Consider the following 26,908-nt stretch of genomic DNA (forward strand, 5'->3'; position numbering starts at 1 on the left):
TTAAGTTAATGGCCCAAAATACAAAATGAATGGAGGCGAGTACTTGCACTCCTAATACACATTTTAAAACCTAAAAGGCACTAGGCCGATGAAACAGGGGCTATTCCCAAGCTATGGAGGTGACTCGTATACAGAATAAACTTAACACATGAAGGAAGAGTAGAAAAACGGTTACAAAAACGTAGTCACCTCAAATCCAAAATGAAGGGGAGCTCGAGAGGGTAAAGCACTCTCTATCCCCGATTTACCGTTAAAGATATATGAAGTTTTTACAGAATTTAACATGTTTAAGAGATAGGTTACATAGTAAAGGTTTCAGACCTTCCCCGCGGGTTAAACTGCTGGGCTAGCAAGAAAGAAAGATGTTAAGCGTCCATTACCTTATTGAAGAGCTGCAGCCTGAAGAAAGAGGCGCTTCCCGCCTCCCGCTATACGTCCATGCACTAAGTTAGATGTTGATGCTGTGGCCGAGAGACAAGGAAATCAGCAGTTTTTATACCCTCGAGGAAAATTTGAGACCTTTCATGAATAAAACACCCACACCCACAGGCTTTTATTGGCTAGCTAAACTTTACACATCAAAATCGAAGAAGAAAGACACGATTGGTCAAAAATTAATTACAGAAATAATTGATTGGCTGACTTCAAAACTGGCGGAAAGAAAAGATTAATATTGTCAACCCACAAATGAAAGAACGAAATTTAGCAATAAGAAAACTTACGAGTACAAAATATCTTCAAGAAAAGTTCCTTCACTTCGCACCAGGGTGCATGATCATAGTTTTTTAGTAGAGACATCTGTAAGAGAATGTCCACACTTTTTGATCAATGGAAAACAAAACAAGTTGAAATCCACACAGTATTGACAACTTCGTAATCACAAAATTTACGGTAGTGACATCTTCTGAGAAACTTATGAGTTGATCCAGTTTTTAAAGTTCAGAGTTTCTCCTGTAGAGGAGGGTTTATTGGCGCAAGATTTAAAACTGCGGCGTAGGGGTGTACCGCCCGGTACAGCTATGTTTAATATATTTTAATTATAGTTTACTTAATGCTATTTATTTTATTTATTTATTTAGTCTGATCCAGGACACCCTAGATTTGCCATAAGACACAGAATAATACAGAATAACAATCTTGAGGGAAGATAAAAAATATTAATGTTTAAAAAAATGATAGGTTACAATTAACCATGTTAAATGGCATGAACTCCATATAAATGTTAAACATGACCAGTACATGGTTCCCCTGTAAATATGTATTATAAACTTTTTATAACCTCAAATACGTATTGTGTATAAGTTTAACCTCACAATTTATATAGTCGAAAGCGGTAGAAAATTCCATAATGTTCGTATGTTAGACGTATTGTATTATAATTTGGTATATATGAAGGGTGGTGGAAATTCACTGTAAGGTTTTATTATCCAGATACATGTAGAGACATTAGGAATGTTGTAGATATTTCCATGTGTATTGGTAAACAGAAAACGAAAGTTTGAGTACCCATTCGACTGGCTGGTCGATCGATGTTTCGAGTGTGTTCCATTCGAGTGTTATAAGAACTCTTTCGGAATTCGATTATTCTAGATGGTTGATCGAATAGTATATATATCGAGCTGTCAGTCAGTGAAGTCAGTTTTTGGTTCTTAGGACTCAGTCAAGTGTTCGACTCGGAGTCAGGTTGGACTCGGAAGGCAAGTTATGGACTGCGAGTGCTGTTCGGCTCTGAGGTGGGGTCGGTGAGTTCAAGAGAGTGGATGTTATAGTGCGCGAGCCAGTGTTGTTGATATCTGTACTTGTCAGAATCAACTTCAGGGTACTCTGCTATTAAGTGTTGTAGTGGCAATTGCTACTGTGTATAATTGTGTGTTGTGTCGTACAGTGTAAATAAAGTAATTTATACAAGGAAGTGAACGTGTTCTCGTGTGATAATTATTTACATAAAATAAAATCGCATTGCAGAATGATACAGTTTCCCTTCAAGCAGTGTGGTGCACCATAATAAATGCTGGAGTAAATTACCTATCCAACTATATCTTCATTTCGTGATGGTTTCTTCAGCTCTCTTGAGAACTTCATTTTTTAGCCTGGGAGTCCAGGGTATTCGTAACATTTGACGCTGGCATCACATTTCGAATGCATCTATTCTTTTCTTATCAGCCTGTAATAGAGTCCAGGTTTCAGAGCCGTAGGTCGTAATGCTCCATATGAAGCTCTTAATGAAATGCTTTTTCACTGGTAGGGATATTGCCTTGCAGGTCAACAGGATTTTTTTTTATTGAAGGCTTCTTTAGCCTGGGCTATTAAGAGAATGAATGACCTTTTCACACCTCCCATCAGATGCAGTGATGCTTCCCAAATAACTGAACTGATTTACTTGAGTCAATTTTTATCCTTCCAACCAAACATTAAGATCCTGTTTACCATCCGGAGTACATTTCATTATCTTGGTTTTTGTTTTGTTAACATTCATGTTACATTTTAGTATTAGATCATTCAATTTCTTAGGTGAGGTCTCTATCTCTTTCAGTTTCAGCTATGAGGGCAATATAATCTGCGAAATGTATTGTTTGGTATAGTTGGCCATTTATTTTTATTCTATGGGTGGAGGTGGCTGAAAACTCTTTCATTGCTTCTTCTAAATACACATTGAATAATAGAGGTGACAGACCACATCTTTGCCTTACTCCTTTTCTTATTTTTGTGTTGAATTGCTCCTTTCCTATAAGCTCTGTCTGGTTCTTGTACAGCTGATAGATGATTTTCCGATCTTTGTAGTCCACTTTCAGACGAGGGCTTTAAAAATAATATTCCAGTTAACATTAACAAATGCTTTCTCTATATCAATGAAAGCAATTAGGATGTTCTTATTGATTCTTAAGGCTTGTTCAATAATTGTTCTAAGGCTCAGAATTGCTTCTCTTGTTCCTCTGTTTCTTCTAAACCCGAATTGATCCTCTGAGAGATTTTCTTCTATTCTTTTCTCCATGCGATGGTAAACAATTCTTGTAATAATTTCGGAGGCATGTGTTATCAGGCTTAACGTTCTATAATCTTGACATCTCTTTGCAGGATTACTTTTTGGGATAGTTATCAATGCAGTTTTCTCAAAATCTTCCGGTATTTCTCCGCTAGTATAAATATCATTTATAGTTGATATAAAGAAGTTTCAGCCTTATCCTTTAGAGCTTGTAGTATTTCACCTGGAATTGAGTCTATTCCTGGAGCTTTCCTTGTTTTAGCTCATTCAAAGCTTTATCAAATTCCTCTCTAAGTATATATGGTCCCAGATTGTCTATCTCACTACCGGGCGAGTTGGCCGTGCGCGTAGAGGCGCTCGGCTGTGAGCTTGCATCCGGGAGATAGTAGGTTCGAATCCCACTATCGGCAGCCCTGAAGATGGTTTTCCGTGGTTTCCCATTTTCACACCAGGCAAATGCTGGGGCTGTACCTTAATTAAGGCCACGGCCGCTTCCTTCCAACTCCTAGGCCTTTCCTATCCCATCGTCGCCATAAGACCTATCTGTGTCGGTGCGACGTAAAGCCCCTAGCAAAAAAAAAAAAATGTCTATCTCACTTTCATTTTCTATTACATCGTCGCCTATTTGTCCTTCATACATGCCTTCTACATATTCTTTTCATATTATAGCTATCTTATCCTGCTCTATTATCACATCTCCATTGCTTTCTTTTATTGTACTCAAGGGCTTTATCTTTCTTTGGAACTGCCTCCGGACTTCTGAAAAAGCTTTTACGTTATTACTGTTGGTAATATTTACATCTATCTCTTTACATTGTGCTTCGATCCACTCTTCCTTTGCTTTTTTAGTTTCTCGATGGATTTTATTTCCTATTTTCTTGTATTCTTCATGATTTCCTTTCCTTCTGGCTACCTGGCTTGCGTTCATTAGTTCCAAAGTGTGGGGTATAACCCGTGGCTTATAAATTTTCCTCTCTTTTCCAAAACAGTCGTCTGCTGTATTAGTTATTTGTTTCTTGATTTTTTTTTGATTTTTCGTGAGCAGTACTTCAGCAGTTCAACTTGAGCAAGCAACCAGAGTGGTCGTGTTGAATGGTGAGTGTGGAGAAACATGGTAGGCAATGAGCGATACCGGGCGGCAATTGGGAGCTGGCAGCAAAGGCAGGACGTGCAGGGGAAGATGGACAAGGCACTACTGGTAGCGGCAGTGATAACCATGCTACTAATTGTAGGAGGTGTGGAAATGAACCTGGGCCCAAACATGAGCTGGGAGGACTGGGAAAAGATTAAGGAGCTGATGGGGGATACTGTTAAAGTAAATGCTGGAGACAAACTAGTAAAGGGAATGCAAAAGGAACAAGCTAAGGGATTTGAAAATATGAAGGTATGGTTGCAGGAGTAATGGGGAGTCACAGTAAAAAAAGTATAAAGTAATGAGATCACAATTGGAGTGCTAAGGGAGCAGGTAAAAAAATCTGGAAAATGAGGTGTTTTTTAAGGAGATAAATAACGTTAACCAAGAAAGGATGAAGAAATGTATATATATTTATGGGTTGCAGGAAGAAAGGAGTGCATAAAAAGGTGAACCTTTTATATAAAGTGGTGGACATTGTCCAAAATAAAATGAAAATCAATTTCAGTGAAGTTGACATTGATTATGTTGAAAGAGTAGGTAAAGTGAAAGGTCAGAGACCAATTAAAGTGAAGTTGGTATCAACCATGATGGCGGACGTAGTGTTAAGAAATCCAAGGAACTTGCAAGGTGAAAGGGTCTGGGTCAAGAGAGACTTGGGAAGAGAAGGGATCGAAAACATGAAAATCCTGAAGAAGCATCTAGGTCGAGCTAGGCACCAGGGTCTTAGAGCATTTATTAAGGATCAAATGTTATGGTATCTAATGGTGTCTGGTGGCGAGTTTGGTCTGTGGCAAAATTAAAAGGCATGGAGGAAGAGCTCAGACAGGAAGAGGAACCAATGAAGCGACTAAAAGACAGGCAGGAGAACGCCCAAGAGGAGGGAGGAGACGTGGTAACGTTGTTTGAAGTGCCAAGTCAAGAAATCATTGCAGTCCAGTGTAGTGAGAGTGAAAAATTAAGTCCGCAGGTTCAGGTAGTGCTGTCAGATAATGTTCTTAAAGAAAAAAACGGATACAGTGATGTTGATCTGAGGGAGGAAAAGAAAGGGAGAGATTCTATGTTGAAGAGAAGAAGCAGGAGGCTGAAGGCCCAGTGGGGGCGAGGGGGGAAAGGCTTAGATGATAAGGAAAGGAAAGATGATAATAAAACATCAAAGTATGATGGAATGGAAGCAGACGGAGAGAGGGAGATATTGACGAGAAGCAAAAAAAAAAAAAAAAAACATGGCAATTGGGAAGCAAGGGAAAAAAGTTGTAATTGCAACGCCCAAGTATATACACAACAATAAACACATATGAAATGACAAAATGAGCACAAGACACAAAATACTTACCATTGGGGGGAGCAGCATTAAATTTTCCGACGTGGAGGGCCAGAACATAAAGGGTAAGAGGGCAGGATCTTAACTTACTACTTGAGGGGTTGCCAGGTCAATATCGCTAACTACTAAATGAAAGCGAAATTAAAATTTGGTAAATCAAACTTTACTTAAAAATCAGAAAAAAAGAAAAAAATTGATGAATAAGATTTATAACTCTCTACAATATATTGAAAAATAAACAAAATCAAGAACAAATAAATTAATGTTGAAATTAATTCTTTAAATTATGCATTAAATACATATTTTTAAAATAATTAAAATTATGAGTGCACACTCAGATAACAATGTAAAATAATTCTTACAATGTAATAAAATGAAGAACTTATACCCAAAGAAAAAGTTCTTATTAAATTTTCAAAAAGGAGACAAATGTCTGTCTTTAAAATAATTAAAATTGTGAAAACACACTTGGATTACAAACTAAAGTAACTCTTACAGTACCGAGAAATAAGCGGAGTCTGCAGTTCGCATCAGAATCAATAAATGACAAATGTTGAAACGGATCCGTACGTTAAATATTAATTACACCACTGGCCAGGTTTTTTTTTTGTAAGTAGGCATACTACAATTAATCTCACTAAACTGAAATTTGTTTCCAGTCCCTCTACATAAACATTTCAATCATCCCAGAAACACAGTAACACGCTCAATTTTAAAAGCAACGATAGCCAACCAAATATTCCACGCATACATAATTAAATGAACAGACAAGAGAATAGCAGGAAACCAAATGAAAATATTTCCCAAATGAATTACAAATTACGAAGGGAGACAATATTAAAATTCCCAGTTAACTGAACAATGGTACACAGGATGAAGCCAACAGCTTCCCAAACCAAGCCAACAGCCATCATAAAAAAAACGGGCAAGGCCCACACAAAATTAGCATACAGGGAGATAAATGACACGAAATAATGAAGGAAAAATGAAAACATGGACGTGAATAGTCTGAGGAGCGTAAACGTAAGTATCTTTAAGGAATCCGAGAAACAAATTTCAATGTACAATATAACTATTTATAATAGTTTATTTAAATCCGCCTTGATCAATACACTCATTAAATGAAAGAAACATTATTTATTAAACCATACATGTTTCGGAAAATCTCAACCATTCCCTTCATCAGTGGTTAGATCAAAGAATAACATAATATGACACAATCTTTTGTTTTACAATTTGAAGGAGTATTGTGTCCCAATACATCATGTCAAAGAGTAAAGAGAACTTATGAAATATTATAAAAATGATCAATACATACAATTTTGGTTGAACTGAATGAGAAACACTATACAAATTTATGATCTTCAAGTTTTTCTTCTTTTCTTTTTCTTTTTGTTCCTTAAATGAAAAAGAAAAGAAGAAAAACTTGAAGATCATAAATTTGTATAGTGTTTCTCATTCAGTTCAACCAAAATTGTATGTATTGATCATTTTTATAATATTTCATAAGTTCTCTTTACTCTTTGACATGATGTATTGGGACACAATACTCCTTCAAATTGTAAAACAAAAGATTGTGTCATATTATGTTATTCTTTGATCTAACCACTGATGAAGGGAATGGTTGAGATTTCCCGAAACATGTATGGTTTAATAAATAATGTTTCTTTCATGTAATGAGTGTATTGATCAAGGCGGATTTAAATAAACTATTATAAATAGTTATATTGTACATTCAGACCAGTCAATACGGACCAAACACAATATTAACCTATCATGGTTAAGTTTATTAACAAACAAATTTCAGTTCCCTACAACCACAATATTAGAATAATAATGTATAGTATTTTGAATTTGTCATTTCCTCCAACAAAATATTAATAGAGGATTAAAATGCTGGTTATTAAATTTAAATTATAGGAGGCCCTGAAAAACGGTAATGTGTGAACAAGAGAGGGAACAAACCATCCCATTAAGGAGTTAGAGTGATCCCATTACGAAAATTATACTAGCACACAGCATCATCTAGTACATTGATAGCAGTGCAATAGATACCACAAATATGAACTGGGAAAAGTAGAAGGAAGTACACCAACCAAAATTAATAATAATAAAAATTACAATAACATTAAAAAACAGAAAAAGGTATCATAATGATAATCTCGATTAAATGAAATGAATGGAATATTTTGCCCCTCATCCACGCATATACAGAGTTCCAGAATTACTACATAATTAAATATAATTTGGATATAGAATTTTAAAAAAATCTTGTTATATTTTAATAGCTTAAGCATTCACATTATATCATAAAAATGTCCGATGCAGAAGAAATCCCAGTTTAATTTAATTAAAAACTGTGGCACACATGTCCATTAAAGATAGGTGTAATTTCAATTACGGTTGCAAGTTGACTTGAAACAATTCTGATAGCGTTGCTGAAATTTCCCACATTATTAATGTCAATGATAGCGTATTACTCACATTCTTCTTCTCCAAATAATCTGGCAGTAGAACAGCTTTGAAACAATTAAGAAGATACTTGTACTTGCATCTTTGGGTGTCCAATTTAATATAATCCGATAGCTTACGTTGTTAGGTTATTTTGCAATGAAGTACTCTCACTCGGATATTCCGGTCACACTAATACTAAAGAATGGTAAATAGGAAATACATTAAACCATAGTTACACTACAACTAAGGCAAACGCCCTAGTTCACATGGCTATTAGCCTGGAGTATCAGACTCCATTCCACCAACTCTCCATCACGTCTTGCACAGAACAGCTTTACCAAATGCGTCCATCATGGTGCTGAGTCACGAACAGACTAGCTTGCGGCCAGCAAGAAACACATCGCTCAGTTCGAAGGAGTAGAGCGCTTGTGCGCGCACTTCATTTAGCTTATTGAGCGAATCAGAAAAATTGAAGCTATCAACTCAACAATAGCAGATTACACATTTAAATAGGCATAGTTCAATCACATAAATTAACGGCAATTCAAACAATGGGCGATTATGGTAGATAAACTCCCTCACACACAAATACATATGTCCAATAAATGAGGGTAGCTTTAATTCTTGTCACAGTAACTAGACTGGAAGATAGGTTTTGTTAATATTGAAGGTTTATTGGTAAGGCACAAGTCAGGAAAAAATTGAATAAAAGGGCCGTTCGCCCGGAGGAATAGTTGTGCTAGTTAAAGAAGATATTGAGAGCGACATTGAAGGAGTTACGAGGATAAGATTTAGCATGGGCAGGGAGGTAGGAAGAGAAAGCCATATTTGCTTGGCTTTTGCCTGCTGTCACCCCAGAGGATCTCCATATGCAAATAAGTTCTTTGAGGAACTACTAGTAGAAACCAGTATCGTTAGAGGGAGGTATGAGGAGGACGGAGTATTATTACTTGGGGATTGGAACGCCAGAATAGGCGAGCGAAGTCCAAGGTTTAGCAAGGAAGACGAGTTAACAATAGGGGTAGGAAGAAGAAGTAGTGATGCGGTAATTAATAACTATGGTGGAAAACTGGAATTTGTGAAGTTGGGAATTTTTTTATTTTAAATGGTTACTGGGAGGGGGACAGGGAAGGCAAAATGATTTATATTACTGAACATGGGGGGAGTGTTATTGACATAGTAATGAATTCGGAAGACAAGTTAGAGAACATCGAAAGTATAGGGGTGGATGACTAGATTGAATCGCATCACGCTCCGGTATGGGTTAGATTAGTGAGAAGGAGAGAGGAATTTAAGGAGGGAGGCAGAAAAAAGTCATTAAAGATGAGTAGTGGCTATACTATATATGGACAGAGAACACAAAAGAGGAACTAGATGCCCTTATGGATAATGAGATACAATTAATTAGAAGTGGATGGGAAAGGGTTCTGGAGGAAAATATAACATAGATAGAGCGTTAGAGTTAATAGAATAACCCATAGGAGAGTGGCACGGGCAGCCCAAGGTAGTAGAAGGAAAAAGATGGAAGATGAAGGGTGGTATAACAAGGAATGTGAGGCTCTCAGAAAAGCAGTGATGAGAGCATTAAAAAAATATAGAGTTAAAGAAGGGAGCAAAAAACGAGAAGTCTTTTGCAGATTGAGGAAAGAGTACAAACAAAAAATTGTGGAGAAGAAGAAGAAGCAGTGGATGAAGGAGCAATCAGAGCTAATAAATAGGGAATGTAGGGCAAATCAGACTGAAAGAATATGGGACAGAATAAATATAATTAATAAAGGAGGGAAGGGATATAAGAAAATGAATATAGATTATGATCGGTGGGTGACATATTTTAGCAAGCTATTAGGAGGAAGAGACGAATGGGGGTATAGGGTAAGAAACAGGTCGTATGGAGTAATATGGATGTAAGTATACATGAACTAGATAAGGAATTTACACTAGAAATAGTTCAGGGGGTGATAGGTAAATTTAAGAGGAGATTAGTGGGGGGGATGGTATCAGCAGTGTATTTTGGAAAGAAGTAAATACAGTCATATAGGTGAGGGAATTGTAAAATTATTTAACAGTATTTTTAATGGGGGCAAGGTACCAAAAGAAATATGGGATTATTTGCCCAATATATAAAAAGAAAGGGAATAAAAACCTCCCTAACAACTACTGAGGAATAACTCTCTTAGACTCATTGAGTGAAATTTACACAGGAGTCTTGGCAAATAGATTAAGGGATTGGTCTGAAGAGACTGATATAATATCTAAATTCCAAGGAGGATTCAGGAAAGGGAGGCAAACAATAGATATCATGATTGTCAAGATAACAGAAAAATACATGGTTCGGAAAAGAGGTAGCATATTTCTCGCAGCGATCGACTTTGAGAAAGCTTTTGATACTGTGAGTAGAAGAGCGTTAACAGAAAAATTAGGGAGGTTGGGAGTTTCTAGGAAGATGATCCGAGCAATTGAGGTGTTGTACCAGAAAGTAGATAGTAGCGTCAAACTAGAGGATAATTTAATTAGGAAGTCGATAGAGTGCAAGCTGAGTCTAAAACAAGGATGCAAATTATCGCCTATATTATTCTTATTATTTATAAATGATATACTGGATGGTCATGGAGGAGCAAATTGGGCTGTTTCGGCAGTGAACAATATAGAGATTCCAGGCTTTATATTCGCAGACGATATATTGTTAATGGCTCTAACAGGGGGGGGGGGGGATTGCAGAGAAGTATGGATAAATTAGTGGAATATGAAAAGAAGTGGTCATTAAAAATTGTAACTAATCAAAGAAGAGTAGGACAAAAAAAGGAAGGAAATGGATGATTCAGGGGGAAAACATTGAGCAAGAAGAGAGATTAGAATACCTAGGAATGCTGCTAAATAGCAGAGGAGTGTGGGATGATCACATCAAGAGGAGTAAACTGAGAGGGATTGCAGCTGTCGCAGCAATAAAAGTTCTAGTTGCTAAATACCCGGGGATAAGCTATAAAGTACTGAGAGTAGTGTTAAAGACATTAGTCCTAAGTAGAGCTCTATATGGGATTTAATTATTGGGACTAGAAAAGAAAAGTGTTAGTTTGAACCAAATAATACACAAATTTAGTAAGACAGTTATGAGATTAGCGCAGTGTACAGTAATGTGTGGGCATTAATAATATGCGAAGAGTATATAGAGGTGGATTGCGTTAAGAGTATTGAATTATTTGATGAGACTTATAAAGACAGAAGGCGGTATTTTGCTGCAGGAAACATTCAAACAAGAATTGAGAGGGATGTATGACGATTGTTGGCTAGCAAAAATTAAAACCTATGTTGAGAATTTGGGTTTGGGATATATTTGGCGGGAGATATGGAAGGGAAAGGATAGCAGAACTCAGAGGGCTATGATAACGAGAATGAAGGATATACAAATGCAAAAATGCTTAGGAGAATTTAGGGAAAGGCCTTCGCTCAGTCTATTTAATAAGGTCTTCCCAATCTCTAAGTTAAACATAAGATTTGGAAAGGAAGATTGAAAGGATGGATTTTATGGTGGCTGATGGGATTGTATAGAAATAAGGGATGGATTAGGAGTAAAGAGAGCTCACAATGTATCCTGTGTGAGGAAAAGACTGATGATTTGCACTTACTATGTTCTTGTACAGAGACAGAGAAGTTGAGGGCATTGTTTCGAAGTGTGAAACAACAAGAAATATGCAAGCAAAATGAACTAGTGTGGATAGCGAACCATTGGAAAAGTGAAGTTAACTTGAATAAGATTTTATGTTCAGTAAGAAAGCTGTTTAAGGAAAGTATTTTATGATGTAATTAATTAAGCAAACTCATAGGTAACCTGGACTGTAATCAGTGAAGTGGCCAGCATAACTAAGTTAGTTGTTGATTGGCACTCAGCAAATTTAAAACGTCAGTGTGTAGTGGTAAGTGCTCCAGACACGCTGACGGTAAGATAAAAGTGTAGAAGTAGGCCTACACCTGGTTGCATAATCTTTCCTTAACATTCAGTACTTCAGTACTAATTTTGTTATTAGCTTCTTTGAACTTTTTGATATCCTTGCCATCTTTCTTTAATTTACTGAAATTCCATTTGGGGGGGGTTCGTCTTTCTATTCTTCTTAAGTTTCAGTTGGCCTGTCATTACCACGGGGTTATGATCAGAGTCAATATCAGCCCCAGGATAGCTTTTACTTGATTTCGATATCGTTCTCTAATTATTATATAATCTATTTGATATCTACTACCATTTCCAGGCATTGTCCATGTGTATCTTCATCTTTTTGGCTGTTCTAAGAGAGTTGTAATTACAAGGGAGTGGTTTCGACAAAATTCTATGAACTTTTCTCCCCTTTTGTTTCTGAAACCAAGACCATAATTGCCCACCGTATCATCTTCTCTGCCTTCTCCAACAACTGCATTCATATCTCCGAGGATGATGAGATTTTCTTCATCCTGGACCTTTAGCAACAATTCTTCCAGTTGTTTGTACACTTCCTCCACTTCGTCATCTGCATATGTAGAGGTGGGCATGTACACCTGGATTAGAGCTGTATCTCTAGGTTCTGTCTTTAATTTTATGAGCAGTATTCTTTCATTATATCCCCAAATACCTGACACTCGCTGTCCATTTCATTTAGCGTGAATAAAATTATCTGTAGCCTAGACTGTAGTGTCTTATTCCCTGACTTTACATAATGATTTTCATTAAATTTTACTCACCTATTTTCTTCAGGTTTGGGGTTGACTTGGACTTAGCAGCAAGACATAAATTATCAGAAATTTAATTCTATATACTTTACTTATGTAGTATGTACCGATATGATATTTGAGAATTAAATTTTAGGCCTTCCCCTAAAGTACCATTTCACTCATTGCGAATATAATTTATACCCTAGTGCCTTATTCCCCAACTTTACATACCGATTTTCATTAAATTTTCTTCAGCCATTTTCCCATGTTGTACACACACACATGCACGCATGCGCGCACACACACACGCACAGAGAAAAAATTAAAAAGTGTGTTTCTTTGTTACTGTGAACACGACCGGAAGTGGCAGATGACATATTAACGTTTTTGCAAGATGAGCCAATGGAATGTGTAGTGTCGTATACTCTAAACTATGTGGACACTGCACATGCAGATTGCATTGACGATGATACGGGGGGAAATGATATAGAAATAATGTCCAGACATGTAGTTCATTGTCCATGTCGGAGCCACAACTTCCGGCTCCGAGTGAAGCGTATTAAAGAACAATTGTTGTCCAGCAAGTGGATACCAGACATAATTATGTACATAGTACATAACATAGTAACATAGTAAAAACAATTACTAACAGATTTTGAATAGGTTCACAGAGATATGACCGTGTGGTATAGAAAAAAAACTATGGTACTTCAAGGGAGGACAAGTTGAACCTATTAAAAAGATTGTTGTTTGCAAGATTCAAGGATACTCAAGATAAGTTACATGATGTGCATGATGGTGACCTTCTACTGTATGTCATGGGTATCAAATTGCACAGGACATACGTTACAGCGACTTCAAGGGGTGTAGTGGATGGTTGTACAACTTCAAACGGAGCTACAGCATTGGACGACACAAAACGGAGAGATTCCAATCAAAGCAGCAACTTGGCAATCCACAGCAAACTGCAGAATCACCTCGTGCATTTGTGGAGTAGATAAACGACGTTATCCCATCGTTCAGCGCGGAATTTGTTTTCAATACTGACCAATCGGGATTTGACAAGGAAATGTATACGAAATACACCCTGGCAGTTAGAGGTACCCAGAGAGTTGTAGCATGAGCAACGAACATTAATGGCATAACGCATTCATATACAATTAAGCCTGCTGTTAGTCTGGTTGGCAAATTGGCTGGGAAGTTACGTACTGTGCTGTGAGAAGTTGGAGGTTGTCTACCTCCATCGATTCTGTTGCATGTCTGGGACCTAGCAAGGGCAGTAGGGAATGGTTATGTCATAGCAAGCAAGAGTGGTAAATTGGGCTTACCAGAACTACAGCTATGGTATGAACACTGCTTTTGGTCCATTGCTTGTGAAAATAACTTGCTGTTGCTTGACTCCTGATATGTCTATAAAAAATCATGTGTTAGAAAAAAAAACATCCCTCCTGGAACGTGTGTGACATTGCTATTCATACCACCTGGAACCATGAGACAATTTCAAACTCTCGATGTCTGTTTTCTTTGTGTCTACAAAACATACTAACGCACCATCTGCAGCTACGCTATAGAGGATGGCCAGTTTTACAATAAACTGCACGATAAACTGGTTCACATTCGGTTGCATGCCATCACTTTTCATCAGTTCTCGTCACCACGTTATATCATTGTGATTATCTATGCATTCTGTAAGAGTGGATACGTAGCTGATTGTCCTGAATGATTTATAACTCCCAAGGCGTTCACCTTTGATCTGCTTGGCACTAACTTTTGTGATCACTGAGGTGGGTCGTTTTTCAGTCAGTGCTCATGGTGCAAGTTGAAGGTTTGTTTTGAACATTTTGAGAATGTTGATGAAATCCATTTTGTGAAGTTAAACATATATTCCATAGAAGGTTGATCTCTGCTGCACCTTCCGAACACTCATTTGCTATTGCCCTCTTATGCGCATAGTGCGTCATTAGCAGCTAATATTGTTCCCTGCCTCAATTGTTACTACAGCACTTTCAAATGCCCCTTACTAGATATCGCACCTGTGACCTCGCATTTGTGAGGTTTCCTTGTTAGGTAAGCTTTTGGGAGCGAAGTCTAGCCAGATTGAACAGTCCCCCATCAAAGCAATATCTGACCTTTACATCTTTTTTTTTTTGTCTGTAGATGTTCCATATATCATGGCAGCTAGATAAAGAGCAAAGAGTATTGGAGCAAGCACACTTCCCTGTTTCAATCCATGAGTGATTGGAAATGGATCACAGATAATATTTTGATGAAATGATTCGCCCAGATATTTTATCATCAAGAGCCTTGACCAGATCTACAAAATGCTGTGGACAGCCAAACTATGATGCAAGTGTAATAGACTATTTTTACTTGGAAACAATTCTCTAACCCATGGGTAAATAACGGATAAATATCAAGCTTGATTATTATTATTATTATTATTATTATTATTATTATTATTATTATTATTATTATTATTATTATTATTATTATTATTATTATTTATGAAGTTATGTACGGACTTTATTTGGTATAAATCGTGGTCGTAACAAAACGTGAGGTTATGTCGCGACACGTCTGCTGTATGAATTTATGTATGTATGTATATCAATGAGTTTATTTTATGTAAGAACATGTGATTAATAGTATATCATTTATTACCGCATTTAAGCTAATAATCGCTGCCGTCGAATAATCCCCGCATCCTAATTTTAGGAAGGATAATTTTGAAAAAAAAAAATATGAAATGAACTAAAATTCCTTCCAGCCAAAGTTTAACGTAGGCATTTCATATCATTCCTAGAGTTCCATGTGGTCTTTACGCAAATACAAACATGACTGATATCGCTACTCTGCTTGAACACATTTGAGATATTAAAAATGCTTTATCACTGCTATAAATATATTTGCCATGAAAATTAGTAAGTAGGCCTTCTTACGTGACAGGTACTTCATTAATCTGAATTTGCAATAGGCTCGATTTGCTGTAGATCGGAAGATTCTTTGTCTATTGCATCACTAGAATCCTCTCCTAAATTACTTACCAATTCATCACACTCCAGTCTAAAATATTTCTCACACACGATCTCATTTTATTCAGAGAGTAACATGATCAGTGGTGCATAATTCTTTTCGTGCAATGTAAACACTTAAAACAGACACACCTGTGAAATCATTTGTTAGTTTTGCGATACAGTAAAACCTCATTAATTCGAAGTCGTAGGGATGCAAAAAATGTGACTTTGAATGACGTGATTTCGAATAAACTGCCAAGTCATAATTCAGAAATGCCAACCCTTGCCGTGTCACAAAATATTCTAAGGACTGTTACTACATGCAATTAACATTGATTCACAGTTTAAACCTTTCAAACGCCATGAAAAAAGAAAGACTATTTCCAAAATGTTTCCAACAAGGCACATTTACAGTATTCAAATAATGCACTTGGATAACTCACTGGCAAACGTAAGCTCACACATCGAAAGAAAAAGAAAGTAAATTATTCAAAGACGAAAAATCTGTGCTGGTTCCCCTGTGCAAGTGCTTTATTCATTGGATTACTGTACTGTATGTATTTTAGATGTCTTGCACTTGCACCAAAAGTACCCGATGCCCTTAAAACACAGTGGCTTATCAAACATTCCTATAACAAGGGGAGGATGTAGGAAATCTCTCACTTCCGTGTGCATTGCAACACAGGACAGTGACTCTATTGTACGATTTCCTGCCATGGCAGTTCTCTCCTAATTCAGAAATGCCACCCTTGTCGTGTCACAAAGTATTCTAAGACCCTTAATGCATGCAGTCACCTTGATTCATAATTCTTTCAAATGCCATGGAAAAACCTATATCCTGAATGTATCCAACAAGGTGCATTTACATTATTCAAATAAAGCACTTGGAATAATCACTGGCAAACATAACCTCATAAAACAAAAAAGAATATCAATTCAAGAACAAATTATGCAGGCTCCCCTGGGCAAGTGCCTTATATTTTGGATTACTGTACTGTTTGCATTTTTAAATGCCTTGTACGGAAACATCGTGGCTTAACGAACTTTCCTATGACGAGCCGCTTCCGTCTGCATAGCAACACAGTACGGTACCCCCATCTCCTTTAAAACCATAAGCCCGTTTGATCTCTGTATTAAAAGAAAGATGTAGTTTCATCAGCATTGAGAATATTGTACGGTGCGTGTGAATTGATTATAATTATTAGCCACAATTTTTCGCCAACTGTCGGCATCGCCAGCGTTCACGGATTCTGTTCCTCTACACCCAGTCTGCTACATGATATTGTGGCATTCCTTAAAACGCTGAATACTAACGAATTACGGTTTCATTCAAACTTAGCGACTATGAAACAAACTGTACACACACCGAAGCAAGTGAAAGTGCGGAGAGCTACCCCTGCACATTCCGGAAGACGAGTTCTGCCGTGACTACAATAGAGTTAAACTAATGTATTATTAAGGTCCACCTTTTCAATACAAAATATAGAGAGTTTAAATTACATAAATGATTAGGGACTAGTTTCGACCTAATATTAGGTCATCATCAGCCTAAAGCGAAATTAAAACACAAATACCGAAGAAATCAAACAATGTAAAGACGCATAAGGTCTCATAAATGTACATACCATGTGAGATTTTGAGAAAAGAATTATATCCAGTCTTACCATAAATACTGTCCCAACTTCTGTGGGTGGCTGTACTTCCGCCCGAACGAGGGAGCGGCTACAAAACCAGTATCGTGAGACGTGAGTCATTGTTGGTTGAGCTGCAGAAGTGTACAGTTGTCAGTTTGAAGTTTTCAAGATGGAATGGGGAGGAGTATGAGAATCATGTGGCTGTGATAGCGTTACACAAGGTAGGGCAATCACTAGGGGAGATTTTCAAAACCCTCCAGAAGCTGAAAATTAGTAAGAAATTTGTTTACCGCACTATAAATCGATTTGTTGAGGTTGGAACTGTGAGAGATCGCCCGCGGGAAGGAAGACCACGCACAGTACGAACACCAGAACTCATCAGAGCAGTGGCGGCTCGTGTGCAATGAAATCTGGTAAGGAGACAGTCGGTGATGGCTCGTGAGTTACAGATATCAAAAATGTCTGTCTCGCACGTTAAGCATTGACCTGGGACTCCATGCTTACAAACGATGCAAAGGACATCTCCTGACAAATGACAAATGAACTGAAGCGCCAGAGGCTCCTAAAATCAAAGCGCTTACTTAAGCGTTGCGCGGCTAATGGTCATCGTCGAATCCTGTTTACGGATGAAAAGATTTTCAGTGTTGAGGAGACTTTCAATGCCCAAAACGACAGGGTATATGCCCATTCCTCTAGAGAAGCTGGTGAAAAGTCTCAAAGGATCCAGAGGGGTCATCATCCCTCATCAGTGGTGGGGTGTGAGCTTCGAGGGCACAACGGAGCTCCATTTCTGTGAAAAGGGAGTCAAAACTTCAGCTAAAGTGTACCAGGAGACAGTGCTTGAGGGACTGGTCAAGAATCTCAACAACACCCTCTTCCATGGACGGAACTGGATCTTCCAGCAGGACTCGGCCCCAGCGCACAAGGCACGGGCAACCCAGCAGTGGTTGGAGGCAATGTTCCCGATTTCATTTCCACTTCAGATTGACTGTCTGCAAGTCTAGATTTAAACCCTTTGGACTACAAATTGGGTCCAAGCTTCAGGAGATGGCTTGCAATTTCCAGTTGATGTGTTGCATAATGCCATTGATGAGTGGCCACAAAGACTTAAGGCCTGTGTGCGTGCAAATGGTGACCATTTTGAATAATTATTTGTGGTTATGGTTCATAATGCATCTATGTAACACTTGTTATTAGGATATTAAAATATCTCTAACCATTTTGTGTCAATTTACTTAAACGTTTGGGGCAGTATTTATGGTAAGACTATGTAGAGACGTGCAGCACTATGTTAAAAAATAACTCCATGACAGAGATTCATAAAAAGTTCAGTGCGCATTAAAAAGATGTTAAAGATAGGAATCCTTGAGTTGCTGGATAAGGAGATTAGTATGTCTGGCTCCTTTAAGATGCTGTTATCCAACTGAAGAACAACTGAGCCGAAGTCACGTCGTTTATTTAAATTAAAATCCAGTACGCCGTACAGCATTAAAAAGTAAATAAACAACGTGACTTTGGCTCAGTTGTTCTTCAGTTGGATAACAGCATCTTAAAGGAGTCAGCATATACTAATCTCCTTATCCAGGAACTAAAGGATTCCTATCTTTAACATCTTTTTAATGCGCACAGGACTTTTTATGAATCTCTGTCATGGAGTTATTTTTTAACAATGTGCTGCATGTCTCTTATAATTCTTTTCTCAAAATCTCACATGGTATGTACATTTATGAGACCTTATGTGTCTACATTGTTTGATTTCTTTGGTATTAATGTTTTAATTTCGCTTTAGGCTGATGACCTAATATTAGGTCGAAACTAGTCCCTAATCATTTATGTAATTTGAACTCTTTATATTTTGTATTGAAAAGGTGGACCTTAATAATACATTAGTTTAACTCTATTGTAATACAGATCTATCATAATGAAACTTATTTCATTTAATTTCTACCGTGACGCCAAGAAAAACTTGATTCAAATCACTCTGTAGAAACTTTTTTTTAATGTAAAGGCAATTTTTAATTAAAAGTGTGAATTGTTTTCCATTTAAATATACATATGGGGCCAGTTTTCTTCCACCTGCAGTTACACAAAGCATAACTGTACACCCAACATCGAAGACTATGTGAACCAGGAGCGTGTTGCCAACCTTGATGCAAATAAAACCTGCGCCCCAATTTCTTGCCTCAAATTATTTTTAAAAATATGCAGGGATTATTCGCGTAAATACGGTATTACCTGTAGGGGAACCCGGGGTAATTAGAACTTTATTATATAAATACCAAAAAATAACTAATGATATTTCTGCATTCCCACACATTATAGTGTGTTACTCAATTTGTGCAAGAGTTTTTTCTAATTACCCTGTTATTTTTTTACTTAATTTTGTATTTTATTTTCTTACATATGATATTTATATGATAATTACCCCAGGTTCGCCTAAGTATGATTTATAAATGCAGTGTAATGTTGTGCAACACACGGTAACAGTCGAGAACAACGCATTTTGTCACTAGAGTTGTATAGAAAATTTCATCCATTTGTAAATAGGTTGTTGGAGACTCTAGAAACTCTGAGCGAACATGTTGTGTTGTACATTTCTAGAAGCCTGGGCAGGCAATGTGTATGAAGAGGCAGTCTTGGGAGTTGGAGTTAGAGTTGTTAGCAAGAGTTGCTAGTGAAAGTCGTTAGTCAAGTATGTGAACTTACGTTGTGATTTTGTTGTGTTGGTAGTTGGTTGACATGCGAATGTTGCAGTCTTCTTCTTCTTAGCAGTGTTTTGTTCAAGACGGCTGTTGATTAGTGCAAGGATCAAGTGTGTGTAATGTGTATATAATTTGTAAATAAAACAATGTACACAACTGACAGCATCTCGTGTGTGCGTCTTTGTGGTTACAAGTGTTTCACTACTGTCCTCATAGCTGTTCTCAGGACTGAGTCTAAAGCTTTTTCCATAAAGTCAAAGAAATATTAATGTTTATTTATTCCACCTATTCACCTATAGGTGAGCCATATAACTCTTTTATTCCTGCATAGAAGTTGGGCAGGTCTCAGACATCAGACATACTTTGCAGTTCCACCTATAGGTGGAATAAATAAACAATAATATTTCTTTGACTTTATTGTACAATTCAATACAGTCCAAAATATGAGAATTATAATATGTAGCTTTTTCCATGTCGTAGAACACTAGGTGTAAAGGAGTCTGTTGCTTTCTGCATTTTTCGTTGATTTGCTTTGCACAGAAAATCATATCTGTTGAGCCTCTGGATGTTCGAAAACCTCACTGTGACTCGCGTAGGATCCTCTCGGAAATAATCTGCAGACGATTGAGCAAAATTCTAGCAAGAATTTTACCTGCTATAGATAGCAATGATATATCTCAATAGTTACAACAAACACTACAATCACCTTTTTTGAAAAGAGTAACGATAGTGGCATTTTTAATGTCACCAGGTATTTTGCAGGTTTCCCATATTAAGGGGATAAGCGTAGAGGTAGGCCCCTGCTTTGAATCATTTCCAGAGGAATGTTATCTGGGCCAGGAGCCTAGCCAGGTTTCAGTTTACTGAGAGCAGCATTGAATTCCTTGCATGTTTGTGGGAGAACCATCCATGGTTGTTGGGGATGTAGAGGCACATCATTGAGAAAGTCTTCAGCTGGATTTGAACTTCAATTGAGAAGAGTGGAGAAAATGTTCTTTCCAACGTTCTAGGATTTCTCGACTATCAGTAATAGTGGTAGGATTTTCAGTAGCTTTCACTGTCCCCAAGGAGGAGTGAATTGAGCCATATAACTCTTTTATTCCTGCATAGAAGTTATGCAGGTCTCAGACATCAGACATACTTTTCAGTTCCTGAGCTTTCTGCTGTCACCAGTTGTTCCTTCTCTTATTTGTCCCTGAAATTTATGCTTGAGTTTGAAAAAGTGTACTTTCTTTGCATCTGAAGATGAATCTTGAAGAAGGGATAGACAAGCTTCTTGTTTAGCATTGATGATAGACAAAAGTTCTTTGTTATCATCAAACCAGACTTGTCTTTCTTAAAACCAATGGTTTTCTCAGCTGATTCTGTGATTACTTCCCGCAGCGTAGCCCATTCCTGCTCTACGTTTTTTGTGTTGACTGGCACATTTGCCAAGTATTTGTAATAGTATGTTTATTCTGCTACAGGTGTCGTCAGCTCCTGCTGAGAATGAACAGATAGTCTCTCTCACTGAAAGGGTACCAAGTCCTCAGCAGCAACAGTGGGAATGTGAGTACATACTAAAGTGTTTGGTTACATTTCCCATCTTTGTGGCATGGATTTTGCAAAATGAATTAAGAAATGTTCTCTTGATGGTGGATAGGGTAGCTTGAATTTTGTGAAGCATTATGTAGTTGACCTGTGGATATACTCCTACAAAAGCTACAGTTGATCTTTCTACTTGCTTCTTATATCAGCCCATTAACCTAATCCTACTGATGATTAGATTAATGTCAAAATAATATGCAGGTCATTTGTGTTACTATATGTAGGTGATTGTGATTGTTTTAAGGAACAAAACAGCAGGATTACGAGCCCTGGGTATGACAACTGTTGAAAGTCATTCTGACTCTGGAACCAACAAATTCAGGAAATATTTGTAGTCTAACGCTTCATTGGTTATGAGAAAGCTTTTGACTATATTTAGCCTTCTACATCTTTTGTCATATTTTGTAAACTTTTTTTTCTTTTTTTTCTTTCAAGTTCATAACTGTGATGAAATGTTGCATCACCACAGTCTGAAATTGAAAGGAATATCCTCATTGTTTCCAGATGCATACCGGTACTTAAATAGCAAATAAAAGTTACATTATGAGAATAGAAAAATTGATGGGAGTGAAAAAGAATGGTGTAAATAGCAGGGAAAACTTAAATTTTGGGAACAATTTTGGAGACCTCAGAAATTTTGTTATAGTGAAATTTTGTTACACTGAAATAAGTCAGTTCTTAAGAACTTGCCTGTTATGTCCATTGCAGGATCTACATTACTTCAACATGAATTTACTTATATAAAAGCTTAATATTTATTAGATGATAGTGAAATTAGGATATTTATACACAAAGTAATGGTATACAATAATTACAGGAGATTTTCTGTAAATTTGCAGCATATCAAATTTTACTTTGTTCCAGTATGCTATGTACTGAACTTTATTTTTTTTGAAAAAGTCTGATTTTCTTCTGAACACTACCAGGCACAAAAGAACTTTGAAGATAGTCACCAACCACTGCACATGAATTTAGGACAGGTTTTGGCTCATCACTTTGTGACAAAATCTTGAAGACTGCCATGTTTGTTGGCTGCACCAGTCAAATTCTATTGAACACTTTGAGGCACATCTTTCCCTTCCAACTAACTATCACAGGGATTTATATTACTGAGTGTCTGCCAGTAATTTCATCATTCGTGATTTATTTTTGCACTAACACATCACGGTCCACTTTGGCATAGTTCGCAAGATTCTTACTTGTTGCCACATCATACATTTCACACAAACTCTTCCAGTTTTCCTCTGTTCCTGTGTCAACCAACACTTCACTTTCTGTGATGTCGTCTTTATCATAAAACATTCCAGCTTTTTTAAAGCAGTTTGCAATGATTTCTTCCTCCAGTGATCTCCTTGCAGCATAGAATATCTGCATTGCTTCCATTATGTTGGCATTAATGTTTCTCTCAGAGGCAGTATCACAGGATATTGGCTTCAATTTGTGTTTTATTTCCAAGAAATTAATCCAACATAATGATATACCCCATAAATGAATAAAATACAATTTTTTAAATATTAATAATAATAATAATAATAATAATAATAATAATAATAATAATAATAATAATAATAATAATAATAATAATAATGCTACTTGCTTTACGTCCCACTAACTACTTTTACGGAGACGCCGAGGTGCCGGAATTTTGCCCCGCAGAAGTTCTTTTACGTGCCACTAATACAGACCCGAGGCTGACATATTTGAGCACCTTCAAATATCACCGGACTGAGCCAGGATCGAACCTGCCAAGTTGGGGTCAGAAGCTCAGCGCCTCAACCGTCTGAGCTACTCAGCCCGGCAATTTACTTTTTAGGAAAGAGTTAACATTTTCACGTGCTGTTGGGTATTATCGTGCGGTTCACTTACCTTCCCCTGATATTTGTAATCAGCTAGTTTTGTCTGTAGTACTCACTACGTAAGGCTATACACTTCAAGGTAAATATTGCCGCCATTTTCTTTTTCTTAATGGCTCATCACTGCTGCCAACGTGCCTAGTTACATTACATATTAAAATCACCAGACATAACCATAACAAACTAACCCCAATGTAAGCATCAAAAATGGACGTTCCCTTACCCAAGTAAATGATAAAAGTTAACCCATTCAAGTCAAAATAACTGGCCTCATTGTTGACTGTGGAATCAGATTTAATTTGCCCGCCCATAGTTTGAGCGTACCTGTCGCACAAAAACATGCATAAAATTAAAAATAAGGCAGATAATCCCTCAAATTTTGCATTCATGCCATTGAAGGTTATGACTTACCCATTCTTCATTCCTTGAGTGGATGCTGGCTGTGGTATGAATGTTTCATTTGAAATAATTTAAAAAGGAGCGGATTCATTTACTCTAAAAACATTGCAGTTTTGGACAGTGAGTGGTTTGTGGATTATTGTCATTTTTCTCCAATTTCCAATCACTATGCTTCTTTTGTGTCACCGGCCGTGCGCGTTTGGAAGAACCTGGCGCGGCACTTTCTCACATTCCTCAGTATTCTGCTCATTTCAGCAACTTTCACTGTTGCTATCACTATCTTTGAACTGGGATTCATTTTCTGAAACATCATAATTGCCATCTAAAATAATGTCTACAAGCGCTTTCAATCTCTCGTTGACATTATTGTACCAAAAAACTTTTTCTACAGTATAATAAATACTGAATAGAGATAAAAGTAAACTGTTATTCAACAATTCCAGTGTTGCACAGAAATACAGACTGCATTGTTTACCAACAGTACATGCCTCTAGTTCTTTACAGTGTGTATTGTTACAAATTATATTGCAAAGGGAACCTAATATATGAAGATAAGTGAGGCACATAGTCATTGCGAGTTGAGCTTGTACTTTGATTCATGAGCCAAAACACCGCACACGACCACAACTCATTAGGGGCGGTTTCTCCATAAGGTTGCAGGTTAGCGCTACCCCCATTAAATTTTTATGTTTATTTTAGGTAAAGTTTTATCATTTGGATTACTCAACTACTGTATTTTCATTCAACAAGACAAACCTTTCAAGAGCTTGAAAGAGCAAATATTGACTACAGGGTACTTTACAAGCCGCTACTCTTAGATGTTCACTGCAGGAGCCGAAAAGTATGCAGCAGAGAGTCAACCTGAGGTAGCATGAAACCTTTGCTGCCAGCGGGGTGCGTGGGGCTGATCGAGGGGTGCTTTTAGGCTGCTGGAGGGGTGCGCGGGGAGAGGAAAAGATAGGCGTGGCTTCTTATACGTTGCTTAAATGGAGGTTTATCAACCTGGCTCCTCCTACCACGGCCGACTGGATCCCTCGCTGCGCTAAGGAGCTAGCTAGAGCAAAGCATCAAATCGGCCATCCTCCTACGTAACCAAATACCAGCAAAGTCGCTAGAGACCGTTGCTGCTCAATGCGAGATTCTGTTATAGAACAGGAGTGTCATCTAGCGACACCGGATGGACGTTCATCTGCTGGATCACGGCCGGTTGGATCCCTCGCTGCGCTCCGTAAGGAGCTAGCTAGAGCGTCGCATCAAGTCGGCCGTGGCCGGATATATAACTAATGTCTCTAAATTTGATCATAAACACCACCATTTCTTTCAGTATAGTCGTGAGCTTTGTTATGTGCGTAAAAGCCAAGTAGCTTATTGATTTCATTGTGCAAACATTCGTGTCAGCATGTGTGTTTTTATTATTGTGCGTTTTTATCAGTTAGTGGTATTTTGCCAGATCATGAATTCGGTGCAGTCTTTAATGTCTAGACCGTTTCCGCAACGGACTGCCGAGGACCAATCCGAGGTGAAACGAATGGGAAGGCCCACGCGACGTTTAATTTCGAAACGAGATACATTACAAAAGATATTTTTTCAATACCGCAATTAGGCTACCTCAAAGTGTTTCATTTCAGTATGGTAAAGGAGTTTTCAAATGAAAAAATGTTAATGCGTTATAGTAATATTCCTGAAAATAGAAATTAAAATGTTTGTTTTATTTTTAATAATAAAAAAGTATTGTTGATGTATCTAGATTTGAAAATTAGCCTGTAATCATACTATATCATTGGTAAAAATTGTGCACCACTGAACTTTTAAACCACCAGCCGCCACTGCAACTCATCATTTGATGCTAATGGGTTAAGGTGAAATCAATCAAGATATTCATAATTAAGTTGGTTTCCAAGCTCAATGAGGAATTAAGGAAATAAACACACTTTCTCACTCTCACTCAGTTTAATATTATATATTTCTGCCTTTATTTTGATACATGCATTTTGATACATGCTTTTACTTGTCTAAATACAAAATATCCATGAGGTATAAAATAAATCCACAAAGTTTTATATATCCACGTAAAGCTAATATACTGAGGATTGTTGTCTTGACACAAAATTGCATAAATATTTTGACTAGAAAAATGTACTGTCTGTTCAAGCAGAGGAATTCCCAAATTCAAAATAATAATAATAATAATAATAATAATAATAATAATAATAATAATAATAATAATACTTTTGATCATATGTACACAAAACTGAAGTATGCCACAAACAAACTGAAATATATGAATTGTCAATAATGTACCTGTAATGCATTAGCAAAATTTTGATCACTCGAAGGGGTATATTCTTGAAAATATTATGGAAAATGTATTGGCATACCTTGCTCAGGACGCGTGACCTTAAACCACTTTGTTGCAATAGGTTGCTGTATTGCAGGCTCGTCATCACTTTCACTTTCTGATATTTGATGGGAGGAAATAGCTGATACAAATTCCAAATCCGACTCAGAATTTGTTGGTTTATTTTCTACATCATCAAAGTCAGAGCCTTCTCTTTCATCTTCCAACAAATTTTGCCATATACTTCATCACTAATTTTCTGTAATGAAGGTGCACATTTTTGACACGCACTGTTCTAAAAATGTATATAATCATTCAACTAATATATATATACACCCATAAGTAAATAACTTGCATCGTATGGATAACTATGAAATAATATGAAATAGCAAAGCAGAGCCAGACAGTTTGTTTTCAAACACTACAGTACAGCAATGGCACTCAAATAGATGGTCAGAAAACTGCATTCATTTATCTCTATGAATTTGTGCCCAAAGAGGTTATAACTATTTATGAAACTAAATATGCGGCTGCTGTGGACATCGAGAATGACAAAAAGTAGACTATCATGACATCTGTTGAAGAATTCAGGAAATTACGTGATGAAATACGCACATGTTGAATATTCTACAGTGCCGCTACAGAGGGGACCAAAGTGTCGAACGTTCATTAGTTGCCAGTTCTAGGGTTAAACGATGCAATTTATTTAATAAGTCTTTATAGTGTGATGTTCAAAAGTTCCAGAAATTACTTAATGTCTTTCTTTTCTTTTGTGCAAATGTTTTCTTCTCTGTTCAGTAACCAGGTAAAG

At 37.1% G+C, this 26,908-nt stretch overlaps 1 protein-coding gene across 2 annotated transcripts in view; it reads left to right on the plus strand.

Moving 5' to 3' along the window:
• The window catches only part of Abp1 (Actin binding protein 1), a 238,842-nt gene that overhangs the window by 171,887 nt on the left and 40,047 nt on the right, over positions 1 to 26,908 (plus strand). For both annotated transcript variants that reach the window (XM_067142645.2, XM_067142644.2), the window contains one exon: positions 21,387 to 21,468. In XM_067142645.2, coding sequence (XP_066998746.2) covers positions 21,387 to 21,468 — 82 coding nt within the window. The remainder of the gene's footprint in view (positions 1 to 21,386; positions 21,469 to 26,908) is intronic.

Source organism: Anabrus simplex, chromosome 3 (assembly GCF_040414725.1).
Source record: "Anabrus simplex isolate iqAnaSimp1 chromosome 3, ASM4041472v1, whole genome shotgun sequence".
NCBI lineage: Eukaryota > Metazoa > Arthropoda > Insecta > Orthoptera > Tettigoniidae > Anabrus > Anabrus simplex.